Genomic DNA, 14782 nt, shown 5'->3' on the forward strand with positions numbered 1-14782 from the left:
AAATGGGTCCATAATCATTGGAAGGCCCGGCCGGCCGTTGCGACTTGTCACTGGTACCTGCACCAACTGGGATCAGTCTCAGTGGTGTAGTGGCACCAAAACCGAGCTGCGGCCGGCGAACCGGGGGGGTCTTGCCGTGATCCTTTCCCCCGAGCCACCTCAAGTCCCGAATAGCCAGTAGTGAGTTAGCGACTCACATCCGCTAGTAAGTTTGTAAGAGTACATACAACCTGAAAGGATGATGTTCGTTAGGTATTGATCGTCACCAAATATTCACACTTGAATTCTCGGCTTTCAGAGTGGCCAAAATGCTAAGCACGGCATCTGCCTGTCAGCAATTTGACCCTTGGGGATAAGATGTGACTTGACGTCGGCATTACACAAATGCCAATGTGATATACATACAACGGCTTGTGGACCGGGAGTGGCCGCTACATTTGAGAACACTTTTGCCGCGCCATGTATCCTATTATTCTCCCTGCCATTCATCCATATCAGACACCATCGGCTCTATCCCGAAGCCCTACGTCCGAGAAAGAGTGCATCGTTGATTTCCTTAGCTTCCCTGCTTTTGTATTCCTTATAACATGATGGCCTGAATGCCACCGTCCATCTACTTTATTACCACGTTTTCTGACCCATTTTGGGGTTTCTTGTCATTCTCTACTGAAAACACAGCGAAGAGAAAGTTCACTTCGACTTGGGTGAGTGATACATGCCGTAATTACGAAGCACTGCTTACGATAATTAAGGACGGCCGTATCTTCATCCTTTTGTTGCCTAGTTTGGTAGCCATTATCATCGACAAGTCGCGCTCTGCTATTAGTTATGAATTAAGTTGAAAGAGTCCTACCTGAGATAATAGGTAATGAGATACTTGAATTCTACTAGAATTGATGTCTTGTTAGCTCTCAACATCGGGGGCTCATGCTGCATGGTAACATCCAACGACTTTGAATTTGATATAATCGACGATGCATTGGCATATCCACCTATCATGTCTTGACATCACCGAATCCCTGTACTCGCTAGCTTGCCGAACTATCTGCGGCAGCCGGATAGACCAATGCTTCAGGGTCGACGGAAGATTGTTCTTAAACAGAACTGGTGATGTCAGACAGCCAAAGCATGCACAATTAGGTGCCACCGGGCACCACCAGAGTAGTATCCCAGCTACTATGAATGGGACATTACAAGAGATTACTCGGTAAATGATTGAACAGCCTTTGGATCAGATACATCCCCCTCAGGGAGCAAGAAAGCCTCAGACTTCAGGTTTAGCCATCAAAAATAATAAGTCTATAGGTTAGTTAAGGTTCACCCAAGCTTACCTAGGTCTTTTTGCTATTTAGGATAAGGTCCTCAGTTTTCTTGACTCTCCTTGATACGGAGCCGGTATGGGGCCGCACACAGAGGAGTACTGATAGCCAAAACGTGTTATGTGATTGATCATAGTCACAAATAAGGTGGAGTTTTGGGAGGCCGGCAATATAGTGGAACCCAGTCAAGGCGTTGCATTTCGCCAATGCGGGACAACACTGACCCTTTCTGTCGACAGCGAGCCGGGATCGCTCTCACGATGAATTTCCTGTTCGGAGGATTCTATGCTCTGGCTCTCAACTGGCGACACTCCCAGCAGTAATGTCTGCAAGAGGATATATGGCGTGTTCTCTTATTTACTGGCTGTGCTCTTATTGCCGTTTCGAGGCAATTGGCTTTAATGGGCTTCGATTTGACCCCACCTTGTTGCAGTGTGGCAGCTGCAGATGCCCCTCACACGGGCCCCCGCATTCGGGGTCAAGATTTATACAACTCGATTGGCCCATCTCAGCCTCCGACTTCGCCCCTTCATGGCTGAACATTCAGGGTCTAATTCCCTGTGAGTTCTTCCATCTCAACAAACTTGAGTTTGTTAGGACATTTTTGTTGTCAGTCTGCGGGTCTAGGTCTGTAGAGAACACTGCATGTACTCTATACTTTCCTCTTTTGGAGAAAGTACCTTATTTCTGATGCTGTACTTTTGCTACGGTATTAGAGATTGTGTACCAAAATGACTCCAATAGGTTAGTACCTAAAAACCACAAAGTTGGAGACGTGCTACTGCATTTATCAACATGTGTACAACAGGTGTCTCAAAGATCGCTAAGGTAATTTTATAGGTTCTGTAAAGAAAAATAAAGATCAGAGCGATTCTCCGTGTCGTCGCTAGCTTCCCGCGAGATCGCCCATCATGATGACCGTCCCCAATTGGCATCTCCATGTCAATCTTTCAAAGTCAATCCCTGTTCCCATGTTGATCTGTGCCCCAACGGTCGGGTCGACATGCATCTCATAGCCGAAGCCACGCAACCCCCCAAGATTGTTGCTTCGCCTGTCATTCCAGCCACGTTTTAGATCTAGAATGTTGCCGGCTGGCCGTATCTTCGGGACTCGACCGAGATATTGTCATAAAGTGATACAATCATCAAATGGAACTTGTCCGTTTGCCATGACCGCATTTCCTTCACTATGCAGTATCCTGAACTTGCACTTGTTGGAAAGACAGTTCACGCACGCACTACGGAGGTCAGATCTGGCTCCCCTCATCCAGCCGGTCTTGCTCATGAGTTCCCGCGGTTATTCTCAGTGGTGAACGCGCCATCATCATACAGTAAACTTTTGTTTTTCACTAAAGTTACTGCCCATATTCGCGATAAACTCGCGGACTTGATTTATAGATCTCTTCTCACCCTGGCCGCTAAAGAAGCTGGAATAAAAGATTTAATAACTTACAAGACAGGTATTTCTATATAAGGGCAACAACGGACTTAGCCAGGTAATTTTGTCAATATCAGCGATGCTTTCCAACATACAAGAAATACCATAGCCAATAATACTCCTTCCATTTCTCCATGCGCTCTAGCCAGGCACACGGTATCTAAACAAGGTTCCGTTTCCCCATCCTCATCCCCCACTTCATCATGATTCTCCGTATCGGGTCCGGGCTGCACGGCATGTTTCTATGGTAATGTATCTCAAGTTTGACGCCCAACGAGACCCATGTGCACTCTTAGAGCCAGTATGTCTTATTCAGTTACTTCACAATATCTCCTTTGCCAGCTTATATCATGCAGCACATCACAAGACCCATGACTGATAGTGAGATAGAGCGAAGCATCGACATGCACGCACCGTCGAGTTCCGTATATTTTGCCACATCAACCTTCCTAAAACGCCGAATAACCTCTAGTATAATTACATATCCATACTCATCAAATACATCTCGACAATTCTCATGAACTTCGCCACGAAAGCCTCCAGATGGAATATAACTTTGGTTCCGGTCTTGATGCGATGCTCATAGAAAGCCGCCCACTGGATAACCTCACCTTTCAACCCATCGTCAATGAGGGCAATCAGCTTGAACGCCAAGGTCTTGAGGATAGTAGTGGGGGGAATGCAGTGTGTCAAGAGATCGTAAAGCTTTGACCGCACCTGCAGGATCCTGGCTGGCGAGTGTTCTTCAAGGATCTCCTTTGCGATCTGGCCGATAAGGGCCTCCCAATCTGCCGGTGGGATGGCTGTGCTATCAGTGACTTTCTCACTATCAACTAGGTTAGCTTTTACTTGACACCACCGCCATCAATTTCACCAGGGAAAACGTACTTTTGTGCATGAACAGCTTCGTACATCAAGAGAGCTCGTCGAAGGTTTCGTCCACTCTCCTCCGCTATTCGCTTGTGAAGACCCTCCACGACGGGCCAACCCTCTTTCTTCGCTGATACGGCTAGCACATCACATATTTCCTCGTGCGTTGGGGCCGCTACTCTGACCAGTAGAGTTCTTGAGCGAATCGGAGCAATAATATTGGCAGTAGAATTCGCCAAGAGGATTAGTCGGAGGTTGGGCGAGTACTTTTCCATCGTTCGTCGCAGAGCTGCTTGTGCATCTCTTGTCAGGTGGTCCGCTTCGTTGATGACCACGACCTTGAACTTTTGTTTCGCTGATTGATCCACTTGTTGCGTTTGCGCAACCTCTTTAAGAAGGTCCTGAACAACAACTCTGTCGTAGTTTCCAACGTCGGATGGTGTGATTTCGAGGTGATAGACGGAGGCGACAATGTTGAACTCGAGCTTTCGATTGCTAGTCGTCTGGAATACTCGAGCATCGATTTTGATCTTCTCCACACCTGGACCATAGAGCTCTTTCAGCGTAGCGACAATTCGGGTTTTCTTTCCAGCACCTGAAGGCCCGTACACAAGTAGGTGAGGGAAGTCACCGCTCTGGGCCTGAAAGTAATACTAGTCAACAATGCTGCTCATCAAGGCTAGGTTTATTCACTTACAAGAGAGCGAAGACGATCTGACAACTCATTGTGATATGTGAGGGTCTCGAGAGACCGAGGTCGGTGCTTGTCAACAATAAGTGCCATCGTGGAAGCTGCTTGGTTTGGAGGTGAGAATTGTGTTGAGACAGCTTTTTGGGAAATGGTGGAAGACGCGTTGTCGCGTAAAGTGGCAGAGTGGATGATGTCTTGAAAACGAAGTGGTCCGTGCACAGCATCCAACTGTGACCACCGTTCAGCAGGCAACGAGTGATAGGATATGTATTGCACGAATTAAACTGGTTTCGCTAAGGAAAAGCATTGATGGTGGTCAACAAGAAAACTTAAACTTCATCATCGCTTCATGCCGTTGTAAGAATGGTGAATATAAATCTCATTTTGGTTACTTCCAGAATTAGGAGATCCAGAATTTGGTATTCATACAAGTTACAACAACATATCTACACTTCCATAATGTACATGGCATTGTCTCATCAGTCAAAATCTCTCGGGTTTGCGGGAAGCTTCAGAAGTGCTCCCGACCAGAGTCTCAGTTGTAGGCGAGGAAGCCTCCAGTAGCTCAACGGGAGCAATGTGTCGTCGAGGTCTTTTCAACTCTTCTAGAGTCACGCCGTCCAACTTGGTGATTCCAACCATGGGAGGCTCTCCCTTCTTAACGAATTCCCATTGACCTGAGATTGTGATTAGTTGTGCTCAATAAATAAGGTTGTAGAATATTCACCAGGCAGCTTGTTACCAGCCAAACGGAAAGCATCTCTCACAACTTGCTCGTGAAGTCGTCCTCGGATTTCGAATAGAATCTGGCTAACAGCCATTCGGGTTGCCCAGTGATCGAAGGAACCTTTACCTTTACCCATACGCATCTGCAAAACCATAAGCCGATGTTCCACCCAAGTCTGGGAAGGCCATTCTTACATCGTTACCGCTGACATATACACCAACGTTACAGTTCTTTCGCTTATACAATCGGTATTTTTGACCTCGAAGTCGCACTTTAATGGTGTCCTCGGCCATCTTCAGTTGCTTGGCGCTGATTCTTCGGTGATGATCCGTCATTCGTATACCATAGTCGCCCCAAATCACTGTCGTACCCTTGGTCGAACCACCTGTGGCCACACGAGGCCGTCCCTTTGCCATCTTCTTCTTTCGGTTCAGGTTTGGCTCAAGCCAGTTGCCCAACATTGATGGGGTCGTCGAAAAGGCTCGAACATTTTGAGGTCGTCGAATCGCATCAAGTGTCTTCAAAGACTGCCGAAGAGGGGTATGAAGTTGTCGCAGAGGAGAAGAGGCACACAACCTCAACCCCTGAAAGGCATTGAGCAATGCCGATGTGTTAGCGAGCTTCATGGCAGCGATCGGAGTTGACTTGAAGCTGCCTCGATCAACGGAGCTCCAGAAAATCTTCCCGAAACCGAAGGTGGGCTGATATTGAGGCCTAAATTTCAAGGCCCACATCCCGGAACCACTTTAGCTCGCAGTCACGGACCTCGCGTCAGCTTCGCGTTTGATAGGAGCTACCGTGCACGTCACTAGACTCGGACTTCTAGGCTGCTCCTTGATTGCCTGGTTCACGTTACCAATCCTCACCCAGGCAACTTTGGCGCATGCCATTAAAAAGGTCGATGCATTTCTTCAATCACCAGTAAAACAAGAAGAAGAAGAAAAAAAAAAAGCGAGATTGCCAAAAATGCCTTCCGACATCCGGTCTTTCTTTGGACCCAAGGGTGGTAGCGCCCCAAAACCTGCTCCAAGAAAAGCTGAGGAGCTGGCCAAGAGCAAGCGTACAAGTAAGCCAAACAATACTCCTCTTGGACATAACAACGGTACTAATATAATTTTAGAGGGAAGAAAGGTCGTCGAAGATAGCGACGATGACGAAGATGAAGCAGTAGAGTAAGTTGTTCTCCTTCCACTTCTTATTACAATCAAACTGATCCCAAGCAGAGTGCAAAAGCCTAACACTAAAGCCGCCCCAAAGAGAAAAGCCAAGTTTGTCTTTTGACTTCTGTCTTGTCAATTGCCTTCTAATTGACTTTTTACAGGGAGGAGGAAACTAAGGGCGTGGCTATTTCTGCTGATGATTACTTCGCTTCCACAAAGAACAACAAGCCTACGAGTTCAGCAACGCCCAAAAAGTCTGCTGCAAAGCCTGATATTCCCGTTCGGTCAAGTCCCCGAGGAAAGCCTACTGCTTCGAAGCCCGCAGCAACAGCGAAGAATGACAAAGCTCCTGCCACACGAAGATCAACAACCTCTTACTCACGCCACAATGCCGACCAGGATTCTGATGCTTACATGGATGACGGAGACGATGACGACGAAGATATTTTTGCAGCCGATGCCAAGGGTGGAAGTAAGCGCAAGAACGACGACTACGAGGAGGACGAATCCGAGGATGAGGAACTTCCTAAGCCAAAGCGAATAGCGACCCGAGGTCGCCCATCCGCCGTCAAGAAGGAAGAGAAAGAAGAAACCAAGCCTACAGCAAAAGGCAGAAAGCGAAAATCTTTATCAGAAGACTCAGAAGAGTCGGAAGAAGAGGCTCCACGCAAGAAAGCGGCTACAGCCAAACCTCGGGCTCCAAGAAAGAAGAATGATGAGCCTGAAGATGAAGAGATCAAGGATATTCTCGATAACGTTACTACCGTTCGTGCCCCTACACCACCACCCAAAGATGCCAATGCCAAGTTCGATTGGCGAAAGAACGCATTTGGAGGAGGTAATGCATCTGCTCAGCCAGCTGCTGGTGCAGCTGACCTCCCTGAAGGTGCGGATGAATGCTTGACTGGTCTCAGTTTTGTCTTCACGGGTGTTTTGCAGACCATCAGTCGTGAAGAGGGCCAAGCTCTTGTCAAGAGGTATGGTGGCAAAGTCGTCGGCCAGCCGAGCAGCAAGACAAGCTTTGTAGTTTTGGGAGAAGACGCTGGGCCAAGTAAGCTGGCAAAGATTAAGTCTATCGGCATCAAGACAATTGACGAGAACGGACTTTTTGAACTGATCCGCAAACTTCCTGCATTTGGAGGTGGCGGCAAAGGAGCACAGAAGGCGCAGGAGAAGAAGAAGGCGGAAGAAGACAAAGTCAAGAAACAAGTCGCAGAGATGGAGGCCGAAGAGAAGGCTCGAAAGGCAGAGGCTGCGAAGGCCGCCAAAAAAGCGGCCGCCGCTGGAGGCCCTCCTGTGAAGGCTGCTGCCGCACCCCCTGTTCAGTTACTGACTTCAAAGTATGCACCCACACAGCTTGGTCATATTTGTGGCAACAAGGCTCAAGTCGAAAAAATCCAAAACTGGCTCAGAAACTGGCCAAAACATAAGAAATACAACTTTCAAAGGAGGGGCGCTGACGGGATGGGCGGCGAGCGCGCCATCATCATCTCTGGACCCCCTGGAATCGGCAAGACAACGGCTGCTCACCTAGCTGCGAAACTGGAGGGATATGACGTTTTGGAGAGTAACGCTAGCGACACGCGAAGCAAAAAGCTCGTCGAAAACGGAGTGAGCGATGTGATGAACAACACGTCGCTTCTCGGATACTTTGCTGGCGATGGCAAAGATGTGGATGCAACCAAGAAGAAGATTGTTCTCATCATGGATGAGGTTGACGGTATGTCTGCGGGTGATCGAGGCGGTGTCGGTGCTTTGGCAAAGTTCTGCAAAAAGACACAGGTTCCCCTGATACTCATATGTAACGAGCGAAGACTGCCCAAGATGAAGCCTTTCGACCACGCAGCTTTCGACATCCGGTTCAATCGCCCAACTGTGGACCAAGTTCGATCTCGCGTCATGACTATTTGCCACAGAGAAGGGCTCAAACTTCCTGCTTCTGTAGTAGATGCTCTCATCGAGGGAAGCAACAAGGATATTAGGCAGATCATCAACATGATTTCCACAGCCAAATTAGACCAGACAAGTATGGACTTCGACCAGAGCAAGGCCATGTCTAAGGCTTGGGAAAAGCACGTCATCCTTAAGCCGTGGGACATCTGTCAAAAGATGCTGGCAGGTGGGTTGTTCACCCCCGCAAGCAAATCGACACTCAATGATAAGATTGAGCTCTATTTCAACGACCACGAGTTCAGCTATCTTATGATACAAGAGAATTATCTCCGAACAAAACCCATGGCGTTAAATGGAAAGGGGTATAACCAACGCGAGCTCAAGCTCAAAGCTCTCGAACTGTTCGACAATGCAGCAGAGAGCATCAGCGACGGAGACCTTGTCGATCGCATGATCCACGGACCCCAGCAACACTGGAGCCTGATGCCCACACATGCTGTGTTTAGCACGGTCCGGCCCGCCAGCTTTATAGCAGGCCAGCTCATGGGCTCCAACTTCACGTCGTGGCTGGGCAACAATAGCAAGTACGGAAGGTTGGGCAGGTCGATTCGAGAGGTTCACTCTCACATGCGCCTCAAATCTTCTGGCGATCATAACGAGATTCGCCAGCAGTACCTTCCTATCCTCTGGACGCAGCTTGTAGATCGTCTACAGAAGCAGGGCAACGAGGCAGTGCCAGAGGTCATTGATTTGATGGACAGTTACTACTTGACTCGTGAAGATTTCGACGCTGTTCAGGAACTCGGTGTCGGACCAATGGACGAGGAACATGTCAAGATTGAGACCAAGACCAAAGCTGCTTTCACCCGAACGTAGGTTGACCATTTACCCATGCTCCGACAGGCAACTAACGAGCTCTCTAGATACAATGCAATGAGCCACCCACTTCCCTTCATGAAGGCCAGCAGTGTCGTCGCTCCCAAGGCTCAGCCCAAGGAGGTCCCTGATCTTGAGGAAGCTGTCGAAGATGATGATGCCGAGGCAGTCGAGGCACCCGAAGTCGACGAAGAAGATGACGAAATCGATTTCAAGAAGGACAAGTATATAAAAAAACCGAAAGCCAAGAAGGTCACCAAGAAGGCAGCCAAGGCTGCTGGCGACGACGAAGAAGAAGACGAGGACAAACCCAAACGAGGTCGAACCAAGGCCAAAGCTACTAGTGCCAAGGCTAAGGGGAAGAAGTAAACGACGGTCGAGTTATTGCATGGCATTAAGTGTAACAGGTAGTATTCAGATGTGGTTCATTATAAGTAAGCTAGAGGCATATTACATCCAGTTAGTGTTTAGTATGGAGGCGAGATCGGGAAAATGGAGTCAATGGTAACGAGCCAGCCGTCGTTGTATTATAGATTTCTAGTAATAACTAAGAAATGGGATTCAGACACTCTGATAAACAGTAGCCATACTTTGATCTTTGGATAGACTCTGAAGTCTCTGGAACTTGATCAAACGAAGTTATTGCCAGCTGCATTGTCCCAAGCAACACTGTTCATTGTTGATGGGCATTCTCGTGAAAATCTGTAGTGGTATGACATCTATTGTCTTTATATAGGACCATGGAGCTGCATGTACTGTGTGGATGCAGGAGATTCTGTGGGAGGATCGGCTCTGTTGCCACTGGCAGTGGCACTAAAGCTCCCAGCTGCCAGCTGCCAGTGTGAACCGCCCATGATCCTATTCTCACTTTGCTTGCCAGTTGCTGCCGGCTGCCAAGGACAATAGCAGTGGCAGCTAGAATGATTCATGCTCATTGTTTCAAAACAAGCGCTTCCAGCCCCATCTCGTATATCTTCTGTTCCCTCCGTCTGTTTTCTTCCTTCTCTTCTCTCCATCACACTCAACTTCTTCACCTTCACTCAACACCATAACATCATCTCAACATCTTAACATCAAGACTTCATCTCACTACAGTGACCAAGTCTCTTCAGCCTACCATCCTTGTTGTCATCATCTTCACTTCATTTCTCTGAAACATCTCTTACGATGCAGGGCTCTGCATCCTGCCCTACTCTTCTTGGGAGCAGCAAATGGATCGCGAGCTTCCTCGCTAGACATCGATATGACGATGGCATCTACGTCCGTACTTCTACCAGTGAGTCGATACCAACATACTGTCTTCTGCCATATCGAGAGCATCATGCTGATATTATAGTAGGAGCTTCTTCACCTCAAGAAGTCAAATTCCGTGACTTTGTCAAGAAGAGTAAAGCTGAGCTGAGAAGTGAGTTTCAAATTGGTGCCAAAGGGCACCAGGAATATACTAAATCATATACTAATTGGCATTTCAAGATGTATTCTCTGCGAATGAGAAGAAACGGTCCGAGGCAGGAGTCGATGGTATGGAACTGAATACTTTGTTTACCTTTTTGCTCAACTAACCTTTGCTCTTCTAGAACTACGCGATGCAAACAAAAGGGACCCGGAACGAAACAGCAACAAACTATCCTGGGCAAAACTATTCGATACAAAGTCAGGAAACAAGCTTCACAAGCGAGCAAAGTCCGCTCCGAGTGACATTCACGTCCCACATCAGCTTGATCCTATCACTGAAGTCGGTGAAAGTAGCGAGACACAAGCCAATCTCGTATCTGTCAACACTTCATCACAAAAGCCCGTCGGCAAGAGCCCTCAGTACTCTGCTACTCGTCAGACTAACGGCGACGACGTGTCTGTTATGACAAGATGCACAACTATAATCCAGCAAGCTAACCTTGAGGGCGGCTCTGAAGGGAACCCCTTTGATGCCGCCACCAACCGTGAGAGCATCGCGATCGGCGGACGAAACTTTACTTCCAACCCATCCACGTATCTCAGCAGTGGGAACTCGAGTATCACTGAAGACGAATGTCCTTCTCAAGATGAAAGCGACAACACATCAGATGGCTATGGAGCCTCAATGGCACGTTACGAGCTTCTTAAATCTCAAAGAGAATACTTTGTTGATCTACAGCAAAGCATTAATCGACAGATAGAGGAGACTGAGATGCGGCGCACTGATCTACGGACCTTCATCACTGAATAGGAAAAGGATGTTGGGCCGGAAGAGAATGCTCACCAGGAGACTGCTCACCATGAAAATACTGCTCGACAGGAGGACAATGGTCTACAGAACGAGAACCCTGGGCAGGAACACACAAACAGCAACGATCTCACGAGTAAATCGTCGTCAAAGTTCTCATTGAGATCTGTCTTGAGTATGCTGATGGGCAGCGACAAGTCTGATGAAGACGCAAAATCCAAGGGTGATGGGAACGGAAAACTGAAGCACATGGGCCGACTATCTCCTCGATGGAGAAGATTGCTGGTAGGGAAGGCCAAGTCTGAGTCTTCTAATATGAGCCATTCCCAACCCTCCTCGCAGAATCTCGGTCAGAGTGATGGGCAACTTGCCAATCAAATTGTCGAGTAAGTGTTCTTTGCAGATGTATTAAATGTGATCGAGAACACTGACAACATTCTTACAGACAAGACAGAACATTCAAGGGCCTGGATTGGAAGCTCCCAGCTGGGAAAAACGAAATGGGCCAGCTCATTCGAGAGTTTTCTGGCGACCTCAACACTACGGCGCAGGAAATGGCTCATAGGGCTCCCGTGTCCCCAATGACACCAAGCCTCCATTCATATCCGTCAAAGTTTGATGTTTCGATGGATCAAAATCTCCCCCCTCGGCCTGCAATGACCCCAGTCCCATATTCTGACAACCAGGACCACAACCAACAAGTGCGCGACGAGTCCACTAACCAAGACCCTCTGGTTGCCGTGGGAGTTCACATGGAGAACAAGCAGGCACAGCTTGTAGAAATCAAGACTCGATCTGACCGAACCATGAACCAAGATGCTCGTGGTGACGCTGAACAGAAGCAAGTTCCGCGAGAAACAGTCGAGCGCGATACAACCAATGGTAAGTTTCCACACAAGGCGAGCCTTTTTCTCGTACAGGCTAACAACTCCTAGATGTCCATCCACCCCGGACATGGCAGCACGGAGGTGACCCTACGGAGGTCGAGACTGTTGAAGAAGTAAGTTTGCTGTGGTATTGGCTAGAACATAACCGAAATCAGACTTCTGACCGTCAATTGTAGGCATATGCCCGCCACCGAAGCTCCCTTGCAGTTGTTGATCGAATTCGTAGCATCGGGCTGCTTGGACCAAATATGGATGAAACAAAATCGATCGCCGTAGACGAACCCAGAGAGTTGGGCGAACAGCGACTACTAAGAGAAATGACGGAAGACCTTGAGCTGCCGCCCAACAGGATCGCCTCCAACGAATCTTCGATCGCTGCGACAAACAGCTCCAAGGTAATCCCGAGTATCGAGGATCAGGACACAAACCTTGGATGCGAGGGGCAGAAGACCCCAGAACCAAATGCCGAGCAGCAAGACGATGCCAGCGACCAAACCGAGTTGATCCTGACAAGAGCAAGAAGCTCGGACAGATTCGTGCCTGAGGGGCTCTACTACCAGGATTCAGTGGACGGTGACTAGTATTACGCCGCCACTGATGACATGGTATCCGACGTACAAGGATATGAGGAGTGGGAGGAAGAAATCCCCGAGGACTTTACTCCGGGACAGCCAGCCACGGAGGCTTTGATCAAGGAGCTCAAGATGGAGAGACTCAGCGGGTTTTTTACAACCCTTGAGAACGTCCGGAGCGAGAGCCCCGAAAGATTGATTGGTAAGTTGACACATGCTTCTCTATCTTATATACTTACTAAGTTGCATAGCGGCTCGCGATCCTAAAGCTGTGGTCACTTGGCGAGATGGAATTGCCGAGTTGACCTCGATCGGCGGGATGTTTCGTGACGACAAAGCAGAGCAGCTGTACGAACAAGCTACTTCAACTGCAGGGAGCGACGGAGATCTGTCTGCCATGGGTTACAAGCCAAGCCGAGTAAGCATATCTCCCTCTCTGTCTTTCAGCCTTTGGTGCTAACATGAAACTCTAGGCTGAGGTTGAGACTGCTCTCGCGCACCCTGAAGCGCCAGTCATTCAGGGGTGTCAGCCACAAACGGTTTTCATCGAATGCGATCGTATCAAGGAATCTATTCACATAGATTCCCTGGCAAAGGAAAAATACATCGCTCAAATGCAACCGTCTATGTCCCGAAACGAAATCATCTTTGCTGAATGGGACCGAGCGGATGCAGTAGCCTCCATATACAAGCACAACCAGCAGCAGAGGCTAAAGGAACAAGAGCAAGAGAATGAGGAGGCTGCTCGTCGCCGACGTCTCAAGATCTACCGATCTGTAGAGAAACATATCATCGAGGGCCGGCGACTTGCGGTCAAAATCAATCGCGAGGCGACCGCCGCCTTTCACATGTGCGAGTACTTGGACGAGGATTACGAGAGGATGAGGGGGCAAATCCTCCAGTGTGCCCAAGAATGTGGCCATGAGCCCACTGACAACCTGCAACATGCGGTCGAGCTCATCCGAAAAACGCAGCAGGAAGAACAGATCACGTACCGCAAGTATGAGGGCTTCGAGCCTGTCGATATTGAGAGCCCCGAATCCGAGGTGGCTGCTCGCTATGGTCGCGATTATCAAGAAATCGCCGGAAACCATGTCGACAAGACCGTTGATCCAACCAACGAGTTCTTTTGATCTCTCATCAACAGAAATGTGAGATGACGAGGCATGAAAAAAGAAAAAAATGAAGAAAAAATGAACAAACATGAACGGAAAAAAAAAAGACATATCACAGAGAGAACTGCAAAGCCCATCTAACAGGAATATCCCCTGTTTAGCTGAAGGAACTATTAAAACTACTTGCTCGCCTTACCACAACATCTCCAAAGATCACACGATATCTCGACTGGTTCTACGTCGGGAACCAACATTTAACAACTCTACATACACCACTTGGTGCAGCTATGTAGCGCCCACAGATACCTAGCTATCTCCCCTTTTTACCTATTGCCTTTGCCATCAAGGGCAAGGCTAACTATCATGATGATACATACCATGATACCCATGATGGGACACGCCCAAACACGACTTGACGTAGCGATGAGCGCGCGCTATTGGCTTTGCCTTTTGTTTGCTTTTACACTTGCTTTACCCTTTGCGATGTTCGTCTACGAGACTGACCTACGACGATATGGACCAGACAACCCATCCACTTGCAAAGAGTTGAGACAACACCTACCAATTACTATCGTATGAACCTTTGTTTCTTCCGTCTAACATGTTGAGATATGAGTATTAAGCGCCTCAAAACACCTCAGAAGAGTCCTACTGGATACCGACGAATACGGATGCGAGAACGAAGATGAGGATTGCTTGTTTGTTTGATTTGTTGATTTCTTTTTTGGACCTGTCTGGCTGTTGGTCAATGATTGCCGCCCTGAGCTGCAGAATCCAGATCAAGATTGTTAAGTCGGTTCTGGTACAGATTGTTAGACTCTGGATTCGAGGGGATGTCTTGGTGAAGAGTAGATACAAGAACCAGACAGATTAAGATCAGACAGTGAAGATTGATTCGTTGAAAATATTACTCCTGATAGAAGTGACGTGTTCTAATATTTCTTGATGTATGAAATCGCTATGATCAGTTATACCATCACTAACGATCCTTGGTGATAATTTGCCTTGAGGTCTTGTATTACTTGGTCATT

General features: G+C 48.1%; 4 protein-coding genes across 4 annotated transcripts; 2 read left to right on the forward strand and 2 right to left on the reverse strand.

The window, feature by feature from the left end:
- Positions 1–3234: 3234 nt before the first annotated feature.
- Positions 3235–4411, reverse strand: FMAN_01265 (putative replication factor C 38K chain; the record flags this gene model as incomplete). Its single annotated transcript, XM_041832808.1, has 3 exons — positions 3235–3583; positions 3646–4268; positions 4325–4411. The coding sequence occupies 3 exons, from the start codon at positions 4409–4411 to the stop codon at positions 3235–3237; spliced, it is 1059 nt and encodes a 352-aa protein (XP_041676602.1).
- A 390-nt stretch (positions 4412–4801) lies between these two features.
- FMAN_01266 (uncharacterized protein) lies at positions 4802–5779 on the reverse strand (the record flags this gene model as incomplete). The annotated part of the gene is made up of 3 exons (XM_041832819.1): positions 4802–4995; positions 5046–5187; positions 5240–5779. The coding sequence occupies 3 exons, from the start codon at positions 5777–5779 to the stop codon at positions 4802–4804; spliced, it is 876 nt and encodes a 291-aa protein (XP_041676603.1).
- Positions 5780–6011: 232 nt separating this feature from the next.
- On the forward strand, positions 6012–9343 carry FMAN_01267 (uncharacterized protein; the record flags this gene model as incomplete). Its single annotated transcript, XM_041832830.1, has 6 exons — positions 6012–6111; positions 6166–6217; positions 6269–6313; positions 6367–7043; positions 7092–8970; positions 9022–9343. The coding sequence occupies 6 exons, from the start codon at positions 6012–6014 to the stop codon at positions 9341–9343; spliced, it is 3075 nt and encodes a 1024-aa protein (XP_041676604.1).
- A 798-nt stretch (positions 9344–10141) lies between these two features.
- On the forward strand, positions 10142–13769 carry FMAN_16018 (uncharacterized protein; the record flags this gene model as incomplete). The annotated part of the gene is made up of 11 exons (XM_041832842.1): positions 10142–10250; positions 10314–10379; positions 10448–10495; positions 10552–11096; positions 11181–11563; positions 11623–12059; positions 12113–12177; positions 12241–12637; positions 12686–12838; positions 12888–13054; positions 13110–13769. The coding sequence occupies 11 exons, from the start codon at positions 10142–10144 to the stop codon at positions 13767–13769; spliced, it is 3030 nt and encodes a 1009-aa protein (XP_041676605.1).
- Positions 13770–14782: the final 1013 nt, after the last annotated feature.

The sequence above is a fragment of the Fusarium mangiferae genome (genome assembly GCF_900044065.1).
Source record: "Fusarium mangiferae strain MRC7560 genome assembly, contig: FMAN_scaffold001, whole genome shotgun sequence".
In the NCBI taxonomy this organism is placed as follows: domain Eukaryota; kingdom Fungi; phylum Ascomycota; class Sordariomycetes; order Hypocreales; family Nectriaceae; genus Fusarium; species Fusarium mangiferae.